The sequence below is a fragment of the Physeter macrocephalus genome, chromosome 18 (assembly GCF_002837175.3).
Source record: "Physeter macrocephalus isolate SW-GA chromosome 18, ASM283717v5, whole genome shotgun sequence".
In the NCBI taxonomy this organism is placed as follows: Eukaryota; Metazoa; Chordata; class Mammalia; order Artiodactyla; family Physeteridae; genus Physeter; species Physeter macrocephalus.
In genome coordinates, this window is record NC_041231.1 from 76,768,636 (window position 1) to 76,791,923 (window position 23,288).

Genomic DNA, 23,288 nt, shown 5'->3' on the forward strand with positions numbered 1-23,288 from the left:
GGTGTTTGGAGAATCAGATCAGAATAAATCTGACATTGCTGGCTTTCCCTGTGCTTTCATGGCAGGGGGACATGAATGAGAACTGAGTGGGGAGTCAGACAAATTCTGAGTCTTAGGCATTCATTGCAGGCAACTATGCCAGGACCTTGGCAAACCCTTTCCTTCCCTACCACCACCCCCCAGACACCAGGGGGTAATCTAGGAAGCTCCTGAAATAGGGGCAGAGGGCAGGCAGAAGGGACTGTGTATGTGAGAAGAGCCCCTGAGTGAAGAAGTAGGAGGGTGATAGGTCTTGGACCCCCAGATCAGCCAGGCTGTCCAGTGTGGTTCCAGGTGTGTCTCAGGCCAGGGCATAAGCTCCAGGTAGGGGTACAGGGAGGGCTTGTGGCTCAGCAGGAAGAACCCTTCACCTGGTTAGGGCCTGGCTGTCAGTCTTGCATCCTGAGCTGCCGGTCAGGCTGTGGCTGCAAATAGACAAAGCTGAACTAAGGCTTCACAGGACAAAGGGCATCCACGGGGAGCTGGAACTATGCTCCAGGGGACCTCCCCTTTTAGGGACCCTTGGAAGCTCTGCTGACCAAGGGGCTAGGGCCTCACCTCCTACATACCCAGCTACCCCATCATGGCAGCCCCAGGTTGCCCCACTTGGTCCTTAAGCGCCAATATGTAAGTCCCAGAGTCACGGAGTCAGTGACCTCTGAATGGATGGCAGCCCCTCCCCCCAGGCACTGGGCCAGACAGGCAGGGATCTGTGGAGACCTGGGTGGCCTGGGAGGGCCCAATCCTGGGCCAGCCCCTGAGGGCTGGATTCTGGCTGCAGGCTCTCTGCTCATCAGTCAGTCTACTCCCGCCTCCAGAGTCCAAGGGTTCAAGTGGTGGGCAGTTTGAGCTGTGCTGGGCACTACAGAGGGAGTCTGTGCTGGAGAAGGTTGGTGGGTGGGCAGCATGGGATTCGAGGAGCTGCTACACAAGGTGGGAGGCTTTGGGCCCTTCCAGCTGCGGAACGTGGCACTGCTGGCCCTGCCCCGTGTGCTGCTGCCTATGCACTTCCTCCTGCCCATCTTCCTGGCTGCTGTGCCAGCCCACCGCTGTGCCCTGCCTGGAGTCCCTGCCAACTTCAGTCACCAGGACGAGTGGCTCGAGGCCCACCTGCCCCGGGAGCCTGATGGCAGGCTCAGCTCCTGCCTCCTCTTCACCCATCTCCAGGCCCTCCCCAACACCACGCTGTGGGGAGGGGGGCAGAGCCCTGGGGAGCAGCTGGAGGGTGAGCCCTCCACAGTGCCCTGCCCTCAGGGCTGGGAGTACGACCACTCGGAATTCTCCTCCACCATTGCAACCGAGGTACCCGAGCTGGGAGGTTGGGGGACATGCGAGTGGATGGGCCTGCCTTTGCCTTGGGTGATTACCATGTGGGCATTAGACACATTACTTTACCATTTAGAGTCTCAGTTTACCAATCTGTAGATGGGATCTATAAATTCAAAGCACTGAGCTTCGTTCCTCAATAGAGGACTCCTGTCTCTTCCTTTTTTCCGGGCCCCAGGTCTAGGATTTGCATAATCCATCTAGAGGAGTGCAGGTCGGGGCAGAGTCTCTCTGGGAAGGAGCAGAACTCCTGTTGTCACAGTCAAGGCCTTCTGTGGGAAGACACTGAGGCTGCAGAATTGGGGAGGGGCAAAGTTTTCCACCCCCCAAGCTGGGGTGAATAGTTGGGGGTTATCTGACATGGAGGTACCAGGATGGCACAGTTGACCTCAGAAGAACCTGGGGTCTAGGAGAAGAGGGATTGGTACCAGCTGGAGAGGGCCCTGTGCCCATAGGAGGCCCCTCCCTGCCTGTCCCTGCAGTGGGACCTGGTGTGTGAGCAGAAAGGCCTGAACAGAGCCACTTCCACCTTCTTCTTCGCCGGTGTGCTGGTGGGGGCCGTGGCCTTCGGATACCTGTCTGACAGGTGGGGTGAGGAAGGGGGGCCAATAAGGGTGTGGGGTGGGGAACCCTTTCCACTAGCTGGGGTATGGGCCTAGTATACCTCTGTCTTGGGACTTCCCTTCTACAGGGCGCTGACCCTGCATGACCCCTGTGTAGGTTTGGGCGGCGCCGTCTGCTGCTCGTGGCCTATGTGAGTTCCCTGGTGCTGGGCCTGGCATCTGCAGCCTCAGTCAGCTATACCATGTTTGCCATCACTCGCACCCTCACTGGGACGGCTCTGGCTGGCTTCACCATCATCGTGATGCCACTGGGTGAGGCAGGCAAAGGATGGGTAGGGCCTAGAAGACTGCAGGGAGGCAGTTGTCAAGGGTGAGACTGAGCCCATCTGGCCCTTGCTAACTGTCTTCCCGTCTCCAACCGCGCCCTGGGTCCAGAGCTGGAGTGGCTGGACGTGGAACACCGTACTGTGGCAGGTGTCCTAAGCAGCACCTTCTGGACAGGGGGTGTGATGCTGTTGGCACTGGTCGGCTACCTCATACGGGACTGGCGATGGCTTCTGCTGGCTGTCACCCTGCCTTGTGCCCCAGGCATCCTCAGCATCTGGTGAGACCTTGGGGGTAGCTGGGGAGTGGGAGATACAGGAGGCCAGAGACAGAATTAATCAGAGGCTGAGATTCGAAGACAGACTGAGAGATGAAGAGAAACTGTCAGTGACCAACAGAGAGAAAGAGAGACAGAGATCAATACAAAGAAGATGGCACCAGGCATGTGAAGCAGAGAAACAGGGAACAAAATATAGAGAGATAGAGGTGGAATGACAGAGACAGAACCACTGAGAGACAGTGAGAGACCAGGACCGAAAGGCAGACTCAGAGGCACAGATAGAGATGAACACATGAGTGACAGAAGAGACAGAGCCAAGCACAGACAGGCTGGCTCCCTGGAGGGGTGGGGGTGGTGGCAAAGCCAGCACAGGGGTAGGGAGTCCAAGCAGGAGGGTGGGGGGCTGGGTGAGGTGGGCATTTCATTGCCTCCCCCAAATGAACTGGTTTTGGATGATCCCTGTGGGTATGTCTGTATGTCTGTCTCTCTTTCATCCTATGCCCTCCTGTCACCTGTGGGTGAAGTGGGTAGCTGGTCCTGGGGGCTGAGGTTTTGGGAGCAAGACCAATTCAGTTGAGTAGAGAAGGGACTCCCAGGCTGTGGAGGACCTAGGTCTGGGCAAGGAAGAGTGGGAAGAGGTGGCTTTGAAATTGGGCCTTAAGGGATGAATAATAGTTCATCAGGTGAGGAGGGCTTGGGAAGAGAACACATTCCAGGCTGAGGGGACTGTGTGGGGAAGAGCCTGGAAGCTGACAGCCTGTGGTGTGCCCAGGAGGGAGATGTGGCTTAGGGCGCTCTGACTGAAGGGCCTCCTCCTGACCCCCAGGTGGGTGCCTGAGTCTGCACGCTGGCTTCTGACCCAGGGCCGTGTGGAAGAGGCCCACAGGTACCTGCTCCGCTGTGCCAGGCTCAATGGGCGGCCTCTGTGTGAGGACGGCCTGAGCCAGGAGGTGAGAGTGAATGTATGTGTGAGTGCATGCAAGTACGTGTGTGTGTGTGTGTGTGTGTGTGTGTGTGTGTGTGTGTGTGTCCACTGTGTGCAAGAAAAGCTCCTGGCCCCCAGTGGAGTGTTCCAAACTCTTCAGGATGTCCTACTGGCCCTAGTGGGCCACACCCTTGACTCAGGGCCCACCCTACTCAGCTCCCAAGTGCATCCCCTCCCCCACTACTGCAGAAGAGAAGGATGGAGACCCAGGGAGAACAAGGTGTCTTGCTCAGGCCACACAGCCAACTCCGATGTCACAAACTCTCCTCCTTCCCCACCAGGCTCTGAGCAAAGTGGCTGCTGCGGAGCGGGTGGTCCGAAGACCCTCATACCTAGACCTGTTCCGGACACCAAGGCTGCGACACATCTCATTGTGCTGCATGGTGGTGTGGTGAGAAGGGGGCTGACCTGGGCCTGGTGGGGTGGGGGAGGGGCACACTCACTGGTGCTGAGTGTGAGAGGACAAGGGACAAGTGAAACTGTAACTGCGGATGGCAGGAGGATCCGCCTCTAGGGAGGAAGGGGCTCTGGGAGGTCAGGATGGAGCAGGCATCAGAGACACGTGGGGTAAAATTCAGGCTCTGCCACCTCCTTACTGTGAGCCCTTTGACAGGTCACTTAACACTCTGAGTCTCAGTGCCTCTTCTGTACAACCGGACGCTATTAGTTCCTATCTCACAGTGTTGCTGTGAAGATTAGGTAAAGGTGTTTGGGCTACTGGCATGTGCTGCACACTCAGAAGGGATTATGGGGACACGGAAGACCGTGGGCAGCGGGCTCCGAAGGTGGGGGAGACGGTCCCTCTAAAAGGCCAAGGCTCCTGAGAAGAGAGGACAAGGGGATGCGAAGGAGGACCCCTGAGTGGCATCGCGACCCCCCCTCAGGTTTGGAGTGAACTTTTCCTATTACGGAGTGAGCCTGGATGTGTCGGGACTGGGGCTGAACGTGTACCAGACGCAGCTGCTCTTCGGGGCCGTGGAGCTGCCCTCCAAGCTGCTGGTCTACCTGTCGGTGCGCCACGCCGGACGCCGCCTCACGCTGGCAGGAACACTGCTCGGCGCCGCCCTCGCCTTGGGCTTCAGGCTGCTGGTGTCCTCCGGTGAGCCCCGCCCCAAGCCCCTGCCCATTCCCATAGGCCCCGCCTCCTGGCCGAGAACCGCCCCCCAACCCCAACCCCACCCCCCACCCCGCCCCGCCACCCCGCCCTTTCCCGGAAGCCCCGACTCAAGGCCTGTTAAGTCCGGCCCTCTCCGGAGGCTCCACCTCCTAACGTGGGAGAACCTCTGTTCTCCTGCAAGGCCTCCTCACTGCCTGAACCCCTTTTCCTCCAGAGGTGAAGTCCTGGAGCACCGCCCTGGCGGTGATGGGGAAAGGTTTTTCTGAAGCTGCCTTCACCACTGCCTACCTGTTCACATCGGAGTTGTACCCTACCGTGCTCAGGTGAGGGGTCCCAGGCAAGCCACCTGGAGGGAAGGCTTGTTAGTCACAACTCTTATGAACACGCCTACATACACACACTGCACCCCAGTCCCTGTCGCCCATTCCTTACAGAGCTAATCAGAGCTGTCTGTGTTTGCAAGTCTGGGAGGAGGTGGGGCATTTAATCTTCTTTACTAAGTGACCTTGAGCAATGTCCATCCCATCCTACTCAACACAGCCCAAGCAGAACTGCCCTCGGGGGTTGTCTCTGGACATAAGGCCCTGGCCCTTTCAGGTAGCTATTGACAGGTGGGGAGGAGATGGGTAGGCAGCTGGGCATGTTTAGAAAGACTCGTGTCTCCTCTAACATGGCAGGGTCTGTTCCAGCTGCTGACCCCTTCCTTTCATGCCACCCTTTCCCCATCCTCTTTCTGATGACTTTTTTTTTCCTTCAGCAATACCTGATTGGTACTATCAGAATGGGGGCCCATCCTCTGGTGGCTGCTGGCTTGGGGGCCCCTGGCCTGGGGGTGGGTGGGAAGACCACCTGAGAGAAGACTCAGCTTTCTTAGCTGTCTGGGGAGAAGGGGGCACCAGGCCCTGCCAGCCCAGAAAGGGAGCCCCGTGAGGCATGACCGCAAGTAGGTGTGAGCACCAACCCCCTCCTCCATCCTCTCTCTCTGAGCAGACAGACAGGGATGGGGCTGACTGCACTGGTGGGCCGACTGGGGGGCTCTTTGGCCCCACTGGCAGCCTTGCTGGATGGAGTATGGCTGTCACTGCCCAAGCTCGCTTATGGGGGGATCGCCCTGCTGGCTGCCTGCACTGCCCTCCTGCTACCAGAGACAAAGCAGGCACAACTACCAGAGACCATCCAAGACGTGGAGAGGAAGAGGTGTGTGCACAGGACTGTGTCTGTGTGAGCACATGCATGTGGGTATGGGTGCTCAGGTACCTGACACCTTAGGTAAGATTCAGAGAGGAAGACATGTCTGCACATGTGTGTCTGGTGCATGTATGCGAGTGTGTGTGGGTGTGTGACCTGAGGTATGTAAATTGCGTGTATAGAAGTGTACATGAGTCCATGCCTGTGTGTGTGTCCAGGAAGAAGAGGATGTGTACACACACTCAGGTATGCCTACATGTCAGGGATGTCAAGCATGTGTGGGAGTCACTTGTGGGAGTACATGTGTTTCTATATTGAGAGCTGGGGGGAGCCCTAGGCCAGCCCTATGGGGCAGGCTGGGGTGGTAGGCTGGGAGGATAAACCCCACCATTGCTCATGACTCCTTCCTCCTCAGTGCCCCATCCAACCCTCAGGAGGAAGAGATGCCCATGAAGCAGGTCCAGGACTGAATGGAATCAGGGGCAGGCCCTCCATGGAAGTTCTGCAGCAGGGGCTGGGAGAACAGAAGGGCAGGCCCTCTGACCAGGGCTGGGGGCAGTGAGCCCCCTGCCCAGGGCTGGAGTTGCCCCCTCTCTGTGCTCATCCAGCCTTGACTATTTGGCCTCCAGCAACAGAGCAACTTCCCAGAATGCAGTGGGCTGCTGAGAATTCTGGCACCCCTCTCATGGCTGGGGGGATTCTATAAATAAAGGTGCCCCTTGGGTTAGGGCAACAGTGAGGAGCTGTGGGATGAGCCCTGGATGGGAAGCCACTGAGTCTGGCCCTGGGTTCTGGTCCCAGCTTTGTCACTGATTTCTGGGTGACCTTGGGCATGTGGCTTTCCCTCTATGGGTCTGTCTGGTCATCTCTCAAATGGATAATGAAGCCTCTTAGCAGACCTCGCCACAGGATCTATCTGCTCTCATGCTCAAATGAGATGCTGAATAAGGTGCTTCCTCTAGAGATGGTGCTAAAGAAAGAACTGTCCTATGACGACTTCTGGTACCAACAGGGCTGGTGGGCATGCTGTCCACTGTGTGGTGCTGGGAGCTGCCCAGTGCCAGAGCCAGGGGACCAGGAGAACAGAGCTCTTTGTTCCCATGGCTGGCTTTGCTACCTCCCAGTCACTTTGCAGGGTACTGCATCCCCACACCCCTACACTCCCCACCCTCCAACCCACTGTCTAGGCCTCATGCCCAAAGAAGAGTTGAAGGCATGGGAGCCAACATTTTATTGGAGAAGCCAAAATAAACACAAGTTTTATGAGTACCTTGAAGTTACAGAATTTGCTGGGTCAAGGGATTGGGAAGACCAAGACACTAACCTTCAAATGGGGTGGCCTATGTCCCCTAACCAGATAGGAATGGGAAAGGGAGGAGTTGGCAGAGAAAGTCTAGACTCTGGTCTACCATGGAGCCTAGGCCCAGGCCGCCAGAATCCCACCTTCTCCCACCCTCATGGGACTAGAGAATTCTGTAGCTTCCATTGGACCATGGAGAGGATGATGGGAGGCCTGAGTTAGGGTGACCTCTGCTATCAGCATATCATTTGATCTCCACGGGGTCATAGATGTAGCAGCCCACATCACCAATGTTCACACCTGAGAGAGAGAGCCCCATCACCAAGGGCCTTGGGGCTGGGGAGGGTGCTGGGCTGAAGACTGGAGGGAATTGGGAGGGGTCTGGGGTGTGTTTGACCACAGGGGAAGTTGTCCACACATACCCACAGACCCACATGCCATACTTTAGGCCCATTGTCTGGGGTGGGGCTGCCCACCTTTGGGGCCAAACAGGTAGCCATAGCAGGGGATGTGGCAGTAGGGGACGCCGTCATGCTGGGACACAGAGAGAAAGAGAGACGTCTCAGCTTGGCTCTTTTCCCATCTCCAGCCTCCCTCATCCCAGCATAATCACCCACCCCTGCCCTGCTCACCTCAGCGTGACTCCCAGCAGTCAGGGTCTTCCGGCACCGCTGGCACCTCAGACAGGGTCGGTGCCAATTTCTGCCCAAAGACATCACCTTCTCAGCTGGTGGGGGAGAGATGATAGTTCAAGGGGCAGGGCAGGGAGACCCATTTGCCTTGTACCACCTCCCTGCCCTTTGATGCCCATCCTGCACCCCTCTCTCATAGCTTTCTGTTGTCACTTACCGAAATAGACAGGTTCCTTACAGCCGGGGCACAGCGAGGTCTCCCCAGTGAACGTCTTCATGTGGGGAGGGCCTTTAAGGGGAAGAGGCCCCCGCTAGGGCTGAGGTGGAGGCCAGGCCTAAACAGGGCCCATCAGCCCTGCCCTGCATATGGCACTGTCCTCTTCCAAAAGCCAGGCTCATCCCAGAGCCTCCCACCCACATGGACATGAGCCTGCCTTGCTCAGGCAGAGCTGAGGCCCCTCTGACTCCACTTCCTGCCCCATCCCTACATGCAGGAGGGACCACCTGCTTCCTGCTCATCCTCCCAGGGGCTCAGGTGCCCACCAGCCTAACCCTGTCAGCAACTCAATCCTCAGGAAACCTGAGCTGATATAGGAGCTGGCCAGGGCAGGGGTGTCAGGTGTTGGGGAGCACAATGTCACTGCCCACTCCAGGGGATGGAGGAAGGAACAGGGAGAGGGGAGAAGTGGAAGAATGTGAGGGGCTGGCCCATCTCAATGACCCTTTACTGTAGGTCATTCGTTCCATGGCCCTGGCCTGGGAGGGGCCTGAGTTCCAGGCCAGCTTTGCCTCTGACTAGCTGTGTGACTGCACAAGGTCATTTGCCCTCTATGGACCTCAGTTTTCTCAACCGTAAAATGGGGGTGATAATGCCACTTGCCCGATTTACCTCTTACTCAGCAGCTGACACGAGGAAACATCAAAAAAGGGAAGAAGAGAAGCCTTTGCCATGAACAAAGTTGTAGGAATGTGAAGCAAAGGACTAGGTGGGATACTGCCACCTGGTCCCCATCCCCTGTTCCATCCTGGGGAAGGGTCAGGAGGAGGAGTAGCTGGGGCTCAATCTCACTTACTTTTCTTGCCCTGGGGGAGACCAGTCCTGGGCCTGGGGGGGCTGAACCTGCTGGGGCTAAGGGGAGTAGCGCTGGCAGGGGTGGGGGTGGGGGATTTGTAGAGGTAGGAGCCCACACCACCAATGTTCACCCCTGCAGAGAGAAGAGGGGAGGTCAGGCTTGAGCCTCCAGCTCCCAGCGACACAGAGGGTTCTGCTGTCCCCTGGCCCATTCCAGGCTGGTACTTACCCCTGGGTCCAAAGAGAGCCCCATAGCATGGCTTGTGGCAATACGGCCTTCCGTTGTGCTAGGCACAAGCAGAGGGAAGAGGACTGCTTAGGGCCCCAAGGGGCTCTCCTGTACCCCACAGGCTTTTCCCCAGGACAGGCTGCCAGGTGTGTCTGTCTACTGGCCTGGGCTGCGGGGGCTGGGAGCAGTGACGGGTGGGCTGGCATGCCAGAACTGCCATTGTGGTCAGGGAGAAAGGGAAAGAGCAGGTCAGGAAGCAGTGCTGCTTCCCTCCCCCACCTGACAAAAGGCATGGGATCCACCAGCACAATTCAGGATCCCCACATGCTGGCTGGTGTGGTGCCTATTGGGTAGGTGATCTTGGGAGTTGGCTGCTGAGGTTGCCTTTGGTGGGCCAATGGGGCTGAAACCGGGGGCTGGTGTCTCGGCGACAGTGACAGACACAAGGCTGTGCACCCTAGCCCGGCCTCACCTCCGCATGCCCTCCTGGGGACAGGACGCTGTGGCAGTGCTCACATTTCAGACAGAATGGGTGCCAGTTCTTGCCCAGGGAGCTCACCTTCTCTGCTGTGGGGGACAAGGTGCAACTGGGCAGAGCCAGGCCAAGCACAAGGCGCCCTCCTTTCCCCCCTGTTCCCCCCCACCGTGATTCCTAGAGACGATGGGGAGTGTCTCCGGGAGGCCAGTTCCATCCCGCCCGAGTGCTGTGCGCCCCACAGGTGGAAAAGGGGGTTGGGACCACACCGTCGCCAGCTCCTTGCGTCCTCATGGAGCCCAAAGGCTCTCACTCGCCCCGTCTTCTCCCCTTCCTCCGCCCAGGCCTCACCAAAGAAAACGGGTTGCTGGCAACGCGGGCAGGTCCAGCTCATGGCTCCGCTCTGAGCAGCCGGCGCCGCACACTGTAGTCAAGTCCGCCGGGGTTCAGTTCCCGCCCCCTTCGCTGGCCCCTCCCATGGCTCAGCCTTGAGCCTCTTTGGGCTGAATCCGCTGCTCCTCGGTTCCCACTGGCCGCCAGAAATTTAGAAGCACTCCACCTGGGGAACGCAGGCAACTTTGCTGTTACTTCCAAACACTGAAGTCTTGGACCGGTGGACAGGAGAGAAGATCCTGAAGCTAGACTGGGAGGGGAGGGAGTAATGAAGACGCCTGGACGGGTGGCACTAGTTCCTGGCTTGGTACAGAGAGGAAAACTGTTCAGTGTAGACGCCATGAAAACACTATTATTTCCCCAAAGCGAGGAGTTAAGCATTCTTTGAAATGGTTTCATTCCGCCTTCTCCGTGGCAGATGGTTAAGAGCAACGGAATCTGGAGCCCATCTCTGTTACTTATTCTTTGGCTTCAGGCAAATTACTTAACCCCCCTCTGCCTCCGTTTTCTTATCTGTACAATGAGTAAAGCAATAAGTTTCTCCCTCATAGGACTGTGGTGAGAATTAGATAAGTTAATACTTGCAAAGTGCCCAAACAGCACGTGGCACCAAAATGCTATAAAAGCGGTAACTATCATTATGATGGATCCCATAGTGAACCCAAGACTCAGTTTGGAAGCCCCAAAACGGGGTCTGCACACTATAGTTTGCTCATAAAATTATAATGCTTATTAAATTTAAAAGTATAATTCAGACACCAATTACATATTCCTAATTTGGTTTAAGATGTTTTAATATGTTAAAAGTAGCTCAGCAATGCTTCAAAGGACACTTCAAAAACATAAACCCACAGAATGAAAGAAAATATTTGCAAACATATATCTGATAAGGGTCTAGTAACAGAATATATAAAGGATTTTTACAACTCAACAATAAAAAGACAACCCAATTAAAAAATGGGAAAAGAATTTGAATATTTTTCCAAAGAAGATATACAAAGGTCAACAAACATATGAAAAGATGTTCAGCATCATTTGTCATTAGGGAAATGAAAATCAGTAACACAATGAGGTAATATTATACACCTACTAGAATGGCTATAATAAAAAAAGATGAGTGTTAGTGAGGATGTGGCAAAATTGGATCCCTCATACAATGCTGATGGGAATGTAAAATGTGTAGTCCTTCGAAAAATAGTCTGGCAATTCCTCAAAAAGTTAAAACTTAGAGAGTTACTATATGACCAAGCAGTTGCACTCCTAGGTGCAACTGTCCACACACACACACACAAAAAGCATATGTCCACACAAAAACTGGAACATGAATGTTCATAGTATTGCTATTCACAACAGCCAAAAGTTGGAAAAACCCAAAGCCCATCAACTGATGAATGGATAAACAAAATGCAGTCTATCTATGATAACATTATTTGGCCATAAAAAGGAATGAAGTACTGATGCATGCTACAACATGAATGGACCATAAAAACATTACATTAAGTGAAAGTAGCCGGACACATAACACCACATATTGTATGATTCCATTTATATGAAATGTCCAAAAAAGGGAAATCCATAATGACAGAAAGTAGATTAGTGGTTGCTAGGGATTTAGGGGAGGGGCAATTGGGAGTATCTACTAATGAGGACCAAGTCTCCTTACAGGAGAAATGAAAATGATCTGGCATTAGTGGTGATATTTGCACAACCTCGTGAATATACTAAAAATCATAGATTTGTACACTTTAAAAGGGTGAAATTTATGGTATGTGGATAATGTCTTAATAATTATACCTGAAGGGAACTACTTTTTTTTAAAAAAGGAAGTCAGTGGACTTCCCTGGTGGTCCAGTGGTTAAGACTCCGCACTTCCAATGCAGGGGACATCAGTTCGATCCCTGGTCAGGGAAGTTCCTCATGCTGTGAGGTGTGGCCCCCCCGCCCCAAAAAATAAAAAAAAGACAACAAAAAAAGGTAGCTCAGCAAATGAGGGGCAGAAGAGAGGCCTGATTACTTTGTGCCAGGGCCCCAGCAGAGGAGACAATCCCTCAATGAAGTATCATGGTGAAATGAAGAGTTTTCCGGGAATAAGTTCCTGTGTTTTGTCAAGTCAGTTCAGAAATGGCTGAATGGGGCATGTGTACTAAACCCATCACTGGGTTGCAGAGCTGTGCCCTGCTAGGTGAAAGGAGTCCTATTTGTGTCTTAGGAGTTGGAGACCCTCCCTGGACTTCAATCCCCTCAGATGGGCAGTGGGGATGGGACTGGTGTCTCTGAACTTCTGCTTAACACTCCTGTTTCCTCACTTGTCTCCATGAGTACTTTTTGCTTCTAACAACACTTGCTTTATCCTCCTTGATGACTTCTGAAGGTGGAAGGTTTGCACATTATGAAATGAACTTTTCTACACTTTCTCATTATTTGTTTCTTGTTTTGGGGAACATTTCAAGATCCTTAGTTTTATAACTGTTTCTGGAAGGGATTCTTCTTTAACAAACTTGAAAAGTACTAGTTTGAGTCTCCACTGATATTTTACTCTCGTGTTTCTGCCTCTCATGTGTTTCTTCTTCAAGAAGGCAGCTCAAGTTTCACTGCCTTTTGCTCTCTAAGGCTCACATGAAGAAGGTCCACATTAGGAGGTTGGGAGGACTTCATTGTTGTATTTATTCTTGGACATGCTGCCTCCTTTAGGAAGGCTAACTTCATCTGTCCAAGGATCTATCCTCAGAATTTCCAGGCCACATCAAATAATCCTTTTCTAAGGTTCCCCACCTCTTTCTGCATTCGATCGCCTTGTGCCCATGCCTCAGCCTCTTAGTTGGGTCATCTTTACCCTGGCAGGCAGCACAGGGCCCCATATAAAGAAACAAGCACCGAAGTGCTTTACTCCTCTGCATCTTCTGTGGCCTTCCGATATTGCATGGCCACAAGAAACACAGTATGCCTCATCTTTTCTATTTCAGTGCTTATGAAAGACTAGTTGAGGCTCCTCCTTTTCAAATATTTGCCATCCATTTACAGGTACAACAAATCACAGTATTCCACTCTTCTTCCTTGCCTGGCTTCCATTATTCTGACTCTAACCCAAGAGTCTTTGTGAAGAATGTTAACAGGGAGAATTAACATCTCTTGTAGGAATGTGTTTGCAGTCACTAACAGTGGCTGTTTTGAATACTTTGCCTGACTAAAACCTCTAAAATGATGTTTTAACAAATACCACAAATGGATAAGTCCAGTTGAGTGTAAGTATTGCCTACTCAGTTGAGAGGGTGTAGTTTATATTATCTCTTATAAGAGGCAGACCCCTCTTTCATAAAGATAACTATTCCCTTGGTGCCCCGCCCCACTTTTTTCCTGCACAGACCTCTGTCACAGTATCTGTAATGTTGTGTTACACTTATTTACTTTTCTAACTTTCTTCAGTTGACAGGATTGATTGAGACTTACTTATCTGTGTATCTATAGTATCAAGTATAGTGGGGGTGCTCAGTAAATGATAGTTACTACTACTACTACTACTACTACTACTACTACTATTATTAAAATCTTCCACTAACACTCTTCATGTTTTTATTGCCAGGTACATATATGTTTTAGATTGTTGTATTTTCTTGATGAATTGACCCTTTTATTGTTGTTGTTAGGCTGAAGAAACAAGCTTTTCAACTCTAGGTGAGTGGTAGTGGGAGATAATGGCCTTAAACACCTGGAGGACTGTCACACGCAAGAGGCATTAGGGGTACTACCGAGACCCCTGGATAGAAGTCATAGGGAAGCAGATTTGGATTCAGTCCACAAAAAGAACCTTCTAATAGAGCCAAATATGCAGTGACTGCTTCAGAAAGTAGTGAGCTTCCTGTCTCTGGATGTTATAAGTCATGTTGGAGAAAAAACCAACTAATTGTCATTGTTGCAGAAGGAATGCAAGCATCATATACAGACAGATCTTTAAGGTTTCTTCACAATTTGACGATGTATTATTTTGTGATTCCATTCCCCAAGAGTTTGAAATCTGTGTTAGCAAGAGAGCATTGCTAAAATAGTGACAGCTACCACTTATGGAATGCCAGTCGTAGGCGTTATACTTATTATTTCTGATCCTACAAAACCTGATGAGGGATTTAAACATTACATCACCAACTGTACAGAAAAGGAAAGTGGCTTGGACAGGTTAAGAAATGGTTCAACACCATACAGACCCTCATGCGTTGTGACTCTTGAACTCATACTTTTTCTACTTGATGCTCCTAAGCATGGTTTCTGCTAAGCTACCCATGTGTTCAGTCTGAAAGGATACTACTCTTGTCTGTACAGCATCTCTGTACTAACCTATCCAGGTAAATAATGGGTTGAGATACAAGAGGCAGGGAAATGTCATTAAAACTTTTCCATGGCTTCTCGGTACCCTCAAGATAAAGTTTTTAACTTGGCTCTAGGACACTCCACCTTTGCAGTCTTCTAAGCCATTTCTCCTGTTGCCTCAACCTCTGTAATTACAGTAAATGAGCTTCTTAAATCTGCCAAGTTCTTTCCTGCCTCGGGGCCTTTGCAAAAGCTATCTTTTTTCTGGGAACTTGCTTCTCCAATATCTTCACCTCACTAATTCTGCTCCCTCCCCTCACCTATTCAATACCAGGCTATTGGCCCCAGGCACTCCCTCCTATAGCATCTCGTGCTGGGGGTAAAGGGGGTACAATCTATGACAGCTGTGTTTTCCCTGCCTGAGTGCCGAACCAAATGAGGGAAAAAGTCAAATGGAGACCCCATGATAAAAGCTGAGTTTGTAGCTTAGTGGGAGGGTAAAATAGGTCTGCCAACTTCCCACCCACCTCCCCCGCCACATTCTAGGCTTTGTCTACCTCATTACTCTGTGAGCCCTATGAGGGCAGGGACCAGGACTGTTCTGCCAACCACTGCAAATGCTTCCAATGCTTTGCTCAATCTCTAGCACATGGTGCTCAATAAAAATTTGTTGGTGAATGAATGTTAAATGTTGCACACAAGTCTCCCTCAAGTGTGAGTAGATGGAGGACCAGTGAGAGAGATGTGCGATTACGAGTGGACTGGTAGGGGTTGAGAGTTTTGTTATAACAAAAGTCCTGGAGCAAGGGGAGCTCAGTTGTCTAGGAGTAGACTCAGAAGTTTGTTTCTTAATATACATGAGGATCAGCATGTATGATGCAAAATGGAATACGATTTAAACTGATCCTGATTATAAATACTAGGAGACTAATACAGTAAAAAGAACTGAAAATTTGCTTCGGCAGCAAATCAGTCCCACTAATTACAGTCATTCACAAGAACTTACTAATTAAGCCTAATTAGCATGTAACACAATTATGCCTATCATTAAATATATGGCAAAAGAGAGAATGAGGGAAAAGTGTTGTGTAAACTGTAAAGCACCTTACAAATATGGCTGCTATCATGGGTCAGGTTGGCACTGCAGTTAGTTCTGATTATAACTATAAATTCCACTCATTTTATACCTTTGTAGACTTGTTCAAGTACATGGCCATATGCTTGTCACTTTAAGGCATTATCAAAATTTGTATCTACGGATGACTCTTAAAAGGTTTCACTCAGTTCTGTATGTTAATGAAAAATCAGTCTTACCTCTTTATCGTTGTGTTTCTCAACCTTTATTACCCATACCCTTGTGCTTCCTCACTCCATGTTTTGTTTGAATATCCCCTACAACTAGTAAGTTTTACTTTCTATAGTTTATGAACAAAAAATAAAAACAAAAAATAAAAATAGAAACATACACACAAAACAAAAAGACTGAAATGCTTTCTTAAAATACACTAATCCTCCCACCTGTAGATAATTGCTGTTGTATAATCACACATTATTTATGGCTCTTGCAAGAGTCTGTCCGATTTTTCCCTTGTTTCCCAGCATCAACTTGCCATCATATGAACCTGTTGAGAGCACTCTGTATTAGCTACTTGTGGTTAACTGCTTAGGGCTATTGAGTGAGCTACATTTTGTGATTCAGTGGTATCAGCTGGACTAATTCAGAATCAAGACGGCTGGAAAGGACTTCTTGACCCTTCACCATGTGTGCCTTCAACCTATGCTTGTGAAGAAATCAACAACAGCTTTAAATGATGGTTTTCCATGCAAAGATGGATTTGGCCTCTCAAGTATCGCTTGGGAATGTGTATTTCATCTGAAAGTATATTTTAGAAAATGACCTCCAAATACTTTGCAGCATGAAAAATGTATCCATATTCTGGAAACTGAGAGAAGAATAAGAGTGAAACTTGGTGGTCAGCTTACTTATAAATCTGATAGATGGTGACAGTGCTCCTTGGTGGAAACTACCAGCAACTTCCTCATCTTCTTACTAAGGTCTGGGGGGTAATTTTTTTTACAATATACAAGAATAGTCCTTCCATGTCACTAGACTATGTAATAAGACTAAAACAGTTTAATCTTATGAATTCAGACAAATGCAAATGCTTACCTTTTTATAGAGGAGTCTTTCAGTTCCTCTATGAAGCTCAGGGTCACAGAATCAGGAGCCATGTTCTAGCTTCTTCCCAACTCCAAAATGACTGGGCTTTTTCTCTTCTTCTCCTGAGCTTTTGGAACAGGTAGAACTGTAAGATCTTTATTTCTAATCTCTTACTACCCCATACCCTCATGATCAAAAAAAGGGCAGCAATTACTAGTACCTTAGTGGGGATAAGAGCCTGAGCACCATCTTTTGATAAAAAGCCACAAAGAGGGAAGGCTACAAACAAAGAAGGCACTGAATCTTTGCAGTTTTATAGGGGACATTTTATTTTCTACTTAGAAGCATTTCCTTTGGAGAACTTCATCTTCCCCCACTGCACATTAATTCAACTTAGTCTAGATTCCTCATTAGGGTAGACCGTGTCTTCCCAAGGTGAGCTAATGACCAGGGCCTGGTCTGGATACTTTATCCACCTGGCCACAGTAATTGTTCAGAGATGGAAATGTGGCCCAAGTCACACTAATCAACATCCTCCCTGAGATTATTTTGGTGCTATAAGGAAAGATACACCTCATTTTCTAGACAGAGGCCTATAAGAACCATGGCAGCTTGAGACTGCAGGGGCTAACTTGCACCTGAGTGGAGAGAAAATAAGAAGTTAAGCAGAGCTGAGGAAATGGGGAACAAAGAGTCCTGATGACATCTCTGACCTCCTGGATCTAATTCTGACTTGGTTTCCCAATTACCAAACCACAAATTACCACCTATTCGTGTTTTTTTTTTTTTTTTGTGGTATGCGGGCCTCCCTCTGCCGTGGCCTCTCCCGTTGCGGAGCACAGGCTCCGGACGCGCAGGCCCAGCGGCCATGGCTCACGGGCCCAGCCGCTCCGCGGCATGTGGGATCCTCCCAGACCGGGGCGCGAACCCGGTTCCCCTGCATCGGCAGGCGGACGCGCAACCACTGCGCCACCAGGGAAGCCCCCGTTTTTTTTCTTAAGCTTGTGTGAGTTTAGTTTCTGTTACAACCAAGAGAGTCCTAATTAATACAATATGTACCTTTGTACAGAGAGAAGTGCTTCTTCTTGTGTTTAAGAATTACATCATGTTGTGTAAAGTTCTGAAACTGTAGATAGTTTTATACACACATTTTCTTAATGCATGATTTTCAGGATAACCTTGTAAGAAAAAGACTAGAAAATAATATGTAAGAAATGGATCTCAGACAAGTAATCCAATTAAAAATAGGCAAAGGATTTGGACAGTTCTCCAAAGAAGATATACAAATGGCCAATAAGCACATGAAGAGATGCTTGACATCATTAGTCATTAAAGAAATGCAAATCAAAACCATAAGGAGATACCACTTCATACCCACTAGGATGGCTATAATTAAAAAAGAAAAACAGAAAATAACAAGTGTTGGAAAGATGTTGAAAAAATGAAACCCTCACATTTCTGGTAGGAATATAAAGTGGTACAGCTGCTGTGGAAAACAGTTTGTTTGACAGTTCCTCAAAAAGTAACATATTGTAATGTCACAGAAATGGCACAGCAGAGATCTCCAAGAATCAGTTCCTCCACTGAAGCTATCATTAAGCTGGCAAAAACTGACAGAATCAACTTTTTCAGAACTCTGGAATCTAATAAAAAACTTACAATGGAGTCCAACCAGTGGTGTGCTTAATGAAAAAAGCAGCTGCAAAATTTCAGTAACAAAGCATTGTTGCTTACCCATCTAACATCCCCCATTCCGCAGCTTGGAGGTGGCCATTGGGACAGCAGCCCATATTCCTGGTGTGGCTTGCGGGTGCCAGGGGAAAATAATATGCACCTTGTTCTCAAAAGATTGTAGCTGTGAATCTTGCCCTGTCTAGCGGTTCCCCGAGGAATCTGTGCTGAGGCTGACCTTGTTTTGCCCCCCTCAAGCTGGAGCAGCTTTCAAAGCATCCATTTAAAGCATTTAAAGACATATACTACCAGTGGCTGCATAGAGAAAGAAACAGCGAATGGAACAAGCAGCAGACCGATCTAAAAGTCTGGAAAGGAGGAGTCTGAGGAGGGAGATACATGGGGAAATAAGAACTCTGAAGGGCTACCATGTGTATGGGGAAATCCAGCATGTAAAGTATATGCCCAGAGACAGATGAGAGTTCAGAAAAGAGCTGAGAGGACCCTAGGCTTGCACCTTTGGCTGAACTTTGGGTTCCATGCAGCCGGTGAAGGCTAAGGCAGAGTTTTAGGCAGATAGGCTTAGCATTGAAGTGGTGCCCCAGGTCAGTGTCTGCAAAGACCAAGAGAAGTGGGTTTTTTGTCTGTTTGTTTTTGTTCATTTTTTCACTCCAGGCGTTTAAGGAAATCTCTGTCAGGTCACTGACTGCTGAGATACTCGAACAGAGATTTAAGGACCAAACACAAGCATACAGTCTTAGCAAAAATAGTTTGGAAAAGTCAGTAAACAAATGATGACTACAGACTTCAATAATCAACAACAGCAAAACTTGGGAGGGGGATCTGACTCCCAGATTGACACATAATAATATTCAAAATGTCCAGTTTTAAACAAAAAATCACAAGGTATAAAAAGAATAATGTATGGTTCATTCACAGGAAAAAAGAAGTTTATAGAAACCATCACCAAGGAAGCCCAGACACTGGACTTATTAGACAAATATTTAAAATCAAATATTGACATAATTGAAGGGGAAATAGACAGTTCTACGATAACAGTTGGAGATTCCAGTACTCCAATAATGAATAGAACATCTAGACAGAAGTTCACTAAGGAAATAGATGACTTGAACAATTCTAAATAAACTAGATCTAACAGACATACAGAATACTTTATCCCAAAACAGCAGAATACACAATCTTCTTAGGCTCACATAAAACATTCTCCAGGACAGATCATATGTTAGGCCACAAAGCAAGTCTTAATACATTTAAAAAGATTAAAATCATACAAAGGATTGTCTCCAACCACAATGGAATAAAGCTAAAACTCAATAACAGGAGGGGGCTTCCCTGGTGGCGCAGTGGTTGAGAGTCCGCCTGCTGATGCAGGGGACACGGGTTTGTGCCCCGGTCCGAGAAGATCCCACATACCGCGGAGCGGCTAGGCCCATGAGCCATGGCCACTGAGCCTATGCGTCCGGAGCCTGTGCTCCACAATGGGAGAGGCCACAACAGTGAGAGGCCCACGTACCGCAAAAAAAAAAAAAAAAAAAAAAAAGATTCAAAAGAGAAATTATAAAATACTTTGAGATGCGTGAAAATAAAAACACAACATATCAAAATGTATTGGGTGCAGTGAAAACAGTGCTCAGAGGGAAACTATAGCTGTAAACATTTTTAAAAAGAAGATCTCTGTTAAGTATCTGCCTGCCAGTGCAGGGGACACGGGTTTGAGCCCTGGTCCGGGAAGATCCCACATGCTGTGGAACAACTAAGCCCGTGCGCCACAATTACTGAGCCTGCCCCGGTCCGCCTGCAAGCCACAACTACTGAGCCTGTGTGCCACAGCTACTGAGCCTGTGCTCTAGAGCCTGTGCTCCACAACAAGAGAAGCCACTGCAATGAGAAGCCCGCCAAAATAAATAAATAAATAAATTTATTTAAAAAAAAAAAAAAGAAGATCTCAAGTCAACAACCTAACTTTTACACCTTGAGGAACTAGAAAAAAAAGGAGCCAACAAAAGCCAAGTGAAAAGACAACCTACAGAATGGGAGAAAATATTTGAAAATATCTGGTAAAGATCTAGTATTCAGAATATGTAAAGAATTCTTATAATTCTACAACAAAAAGGCAAACAACCCAATTAAAAAAATGGAAAAGGACTTCACTAGACATTTTTCCAAAAAAGATATAAAATGGCCAAAAAGCACATGAAGAGACGCTCAATATCATTAATCATCAGAAAAATGTAAATCAAAACCACAATGAAATATTGGGATGGTTATAATATATGAAAAAGGAAATTAAGTGTTATGAATATGGAGAAACTGGAACCATCATACATTTTACTGGAAGGGATGTAAAATGATTCTGGTGCTGTGGAATACAGTTTGGTGGTTCCTCAAAATGTTAAACATAGAATAACCATATGACCCAGAAATTCCACTTCTAGGTATATACTGAAAAGAACTAAAAACAAGCACTCAAACAAATACTTATGCAGGAATGTTCATAGCATACTATGCACAATAGCCAAAAGGGGGAAACAACCCAAATGTCTATCAATGAATTAATGGATAAATAAATTGTGGTATATACAGACAATGGAATATTATTTAGCCATAAAAAGTAATGGAATACCTATACTTGCTATAGCATGGATGAACCTCAGAAACATTCTTCTAAGTGAAAGAAGATAGAAAAGGTCACTGATTGTATGACTCCATTCATATGAAATATCCAGAATATGTAAATCCAAAGAGACAGAAGGAAGACTGGTGATTGCCAGGGCCTGTGGGGAGGTAGGAATGGGAACTAACTGCTTAAGGGACACAGGGTTTTATTTTGTGGTGGTGAAAATGTTCTAGAACTAGACAAAGGTTTCAGTGGCACAACACTGTGAATGTACTAAATGCCACTGAATTGTTCACTTTAAAGTGGATAACTTTATGTTATATGAATTTCAGCTCCATAAAACAAAAACAAAAAGCACCTGAGATAGCAGTTATATTTCAGGAAAGTAATGACTGCAAGAGAATAGGAGAGGGGCTTCAGGGGTGTTGGTCACATTCCATTTTTTGATTTGGGTGTTGGTTACCTGAAGTGTTACACAAACTGTTCACTTTGTGAAAAGTATTGAGCTTAACACTTGTGTGTGCTTTTGTTTTGTTATATGTACCTTATACTTTAATACAAAATTATATTTTTTAAAAAGTTAAGAGTTGTCATGACCCAGTACATACCCAAGAGAATTGAAAAGTATGTCCACACAAATACTTGTACACAAATGTTCACAGCAGCATAATAGCAAAAAAGTGGAAATAATCCAAATGTTTACCAACCAATGAATAAACAATATGTGTTTATATCTATACAGTGGAATATTATTCAACTATAAACAGTGAAGTACTGATACATGGTACAACATGGATGAATCTTGAAAATGTTAAGAAGCCAAACACAAAAGACCACATATTATATGACTCCAGAATTGTCCAGAATAGGTAAATTCATAGAGACAGAAAGCAGACTGATGATTGCCGGTGGCTTTGGGGTAATTGGGAATGTCTGCTAATTGGTATGTGTTTTTTAAGTGGGGTGATGGAAATATTCTGGAATTACGTAACAGTGATTGTTGCACAATCTTCAACACAATCTTCTTGTACACACTTTAAAATGATGAATCTTATGTGAAATTTAATGTTATATGAATTATATTTCAATAAAAAAGTAGATTTTAAATATTTAATCATTCATAATGTATGTGAACTCTAGCATATCAATTTTTTTTTTTTTTTTTTTTTCGGTACGCGGGCCTCTCACTGCTGTGGCCTCTCCCGTTGCGGAGCACAGGCCCCGGACGCGCAGGCTCAGCGGCCATGGCTCACGGGCCCAGCCGCTCCGCGGCATGTGGGATCTTCTCGGACCAGGGCACGGACCCGTGTCCCCTGCATCGGCAGGAGGACTCTCAACCACTGTGCCACCAGGGAAGCCCTAGCATATCAAATTTTAAAAGTCCAAAGGGAAAAATATTATTCTAAAAAATGTTTCCTTTCCCTCTGCCCATGCCCTAGATCAGCACGTCTCAAAGGTGGACTCCAGAGATTACTGAAGAAGGGAGGTGTAAGCAGCAAACCAGAGGCTGGTAGGTAGGTGAGTCACATTTAGGAATAAAAGCTGTGACCAACACCCTTGATTGTCCCTGAGCAGAGGAATGTGGTAGCTGATGAGAAACAGATCTTGGACTGGAGCAAGGGAGAGAAAGTAGTGGTGACAAAGTGTTGGCAGCCCTGGCACCAGGCTGCTTTCCATTGCTTCATCCACAGGGTCATGCCTAAGGAATGAGTAGTCACTAACTGATATAAGCTCAGAAAAAGAGGCCCTGAGATACTTTTTACCCCTTTCTTCCTTCTTATTCTATCGATGGCTTTGGCTGTGTATTATGCAGTTCTTTATATTTATAGTGTTATGAGTAGTCCCCAAAGTTACCCAAACCACAGATTTATTTGGGCAGTAAAGCAGACCTCCAGGACTCTAAAAGTGCCAGCATTTACAAATCAGAAATAAAACTAGGTTAACAGTTTTAAGGGTAAATTTGGAGTTGGGGCAGCTCAGATTTAAATAAACCACAGAGTTTAAAGGACTTAAAGGTCAGGTTCTCATCCTCACCGTGTTCCTGAGCCCAGTTCCAAAGCACAAAAGGGCGTAAAAGAAGCACCTACTGGTTTTTTAGATGAACAGAGATGAAGATGTTTCCTTAGTATTTTGAAATGCTTGCCTGTTTTGGTGTACCAAAAGTTCTACTGTGTGTAGAAGAGGTAGTTAAGACTGAATGGAAACTGCAAGACAGCTGTCTTGAAGTCTGAAATCCCAGGATTTTTCAAACACATCCTTTGTGATTGTCCCCCCTTCCTTGAGACTCCTTTGTCTATTTATACCCCACTCCTCCAAGGACATACCCAATTTTTACCCTGATTCTTGTATGGACCAGGAAGGGAGGCTAAAGCCGAGATAGGAGATGTTCTACTTGCTGGGAGCATTGGGCCCAGGGCCCAGGAGGGATGAGAAGATCTGAATTCCACAGTTTTAACGTAAGTATCGTGGCACAAAATGAGAGATGGAAGTTAGGAGATAATTTGAGATGAGGAGTGGAAAGTTTAAAATATACACCTTCTATGCCTATCCTCATCTTGTTCCTCCTCTACCAGTACAAAGATATAGACATACA

General features: G+C 47.9%; 2 protein-coding genes across 2 annotated transcripts; one reads left to right on the forward strand and one right to left on the reverse strand.

The window, feature by feature from the left end:
• Positions 1-835: 835 nt before the first annotated feature.
• On the forward strand, positions 836-7,091 carry SLC22A7 (solute carrier family 22 member 7). Its single transcript, XM_007107569.2, has 10 exons — positions 836-1,341; positions 1,848-1,951; positions 2,086-2,240; positions 2,364-2,532; positions 3,359-3,482; positions 3,799-3,908; positions 4,402-4,616; positions 4,849-4,957; positions 5,625-5,831; positions 6,238-7,091. The coding sequence occupies exons 1-10, from the start codon at positions 946-948 to the stop codon at positions 6,290-6,292; spliced, it is 1,644 nt and encodes a 547-aa protein (XP_007107631.1). The 5' UTR covers positions 836-945; the 3' UTR covers positions 6,293-7,091.
• A 28-nt stretch (positions 7,092-7,119) lies between these two features.
• CRIP3 (cysteine rich protein 3) lies at positions 7,120-16,472 on the reverse strand. Its single transcript, XM_007107567.2, is given in 10 exon segments — positions 7,120-7,422; positions 7,599-7,656; positions 7,755-7,849; positions 7,972-8,043; positions 8,828-8,959; positions 9,056-9,113; positions 9,528-9,622; positions 9,882-9,959; positions 9,962-10,089; positions 16,396-16,472. Coding segments are annotated over 10 exon segments (834 nt in total). The 5' UTR covers positions 16,458-16,472; the 3' UTR covers positions 7,120-7,366.
• Positions 16,473-23,288: the final 6,816 nt, after the last annotated feature.

Coding starts and splice junctions, on each gene's coding strand:
- SLC22A7 (XM_007107569.2), top strand. CDS start 946: ATGGGATTCGAGGAGCTGCTACACAAGGTGGGAGGCTTTGGGCCCTTC. Junction 3,483..3,798: donor AGGACGGCCTGAGCCAGGAG/GTGAGAGTGAAT, acceptor CTTCCCCACCAG/GCTCTGAGCAAAGTGGCTGC. Junction 4,958..5,624: donor TTGTACCCTACCGTGCTCAG/GTGAGGGGTCCC, acceptor CTCTCTGAGCAG/ACAGACAGGGATGGGGCTGA.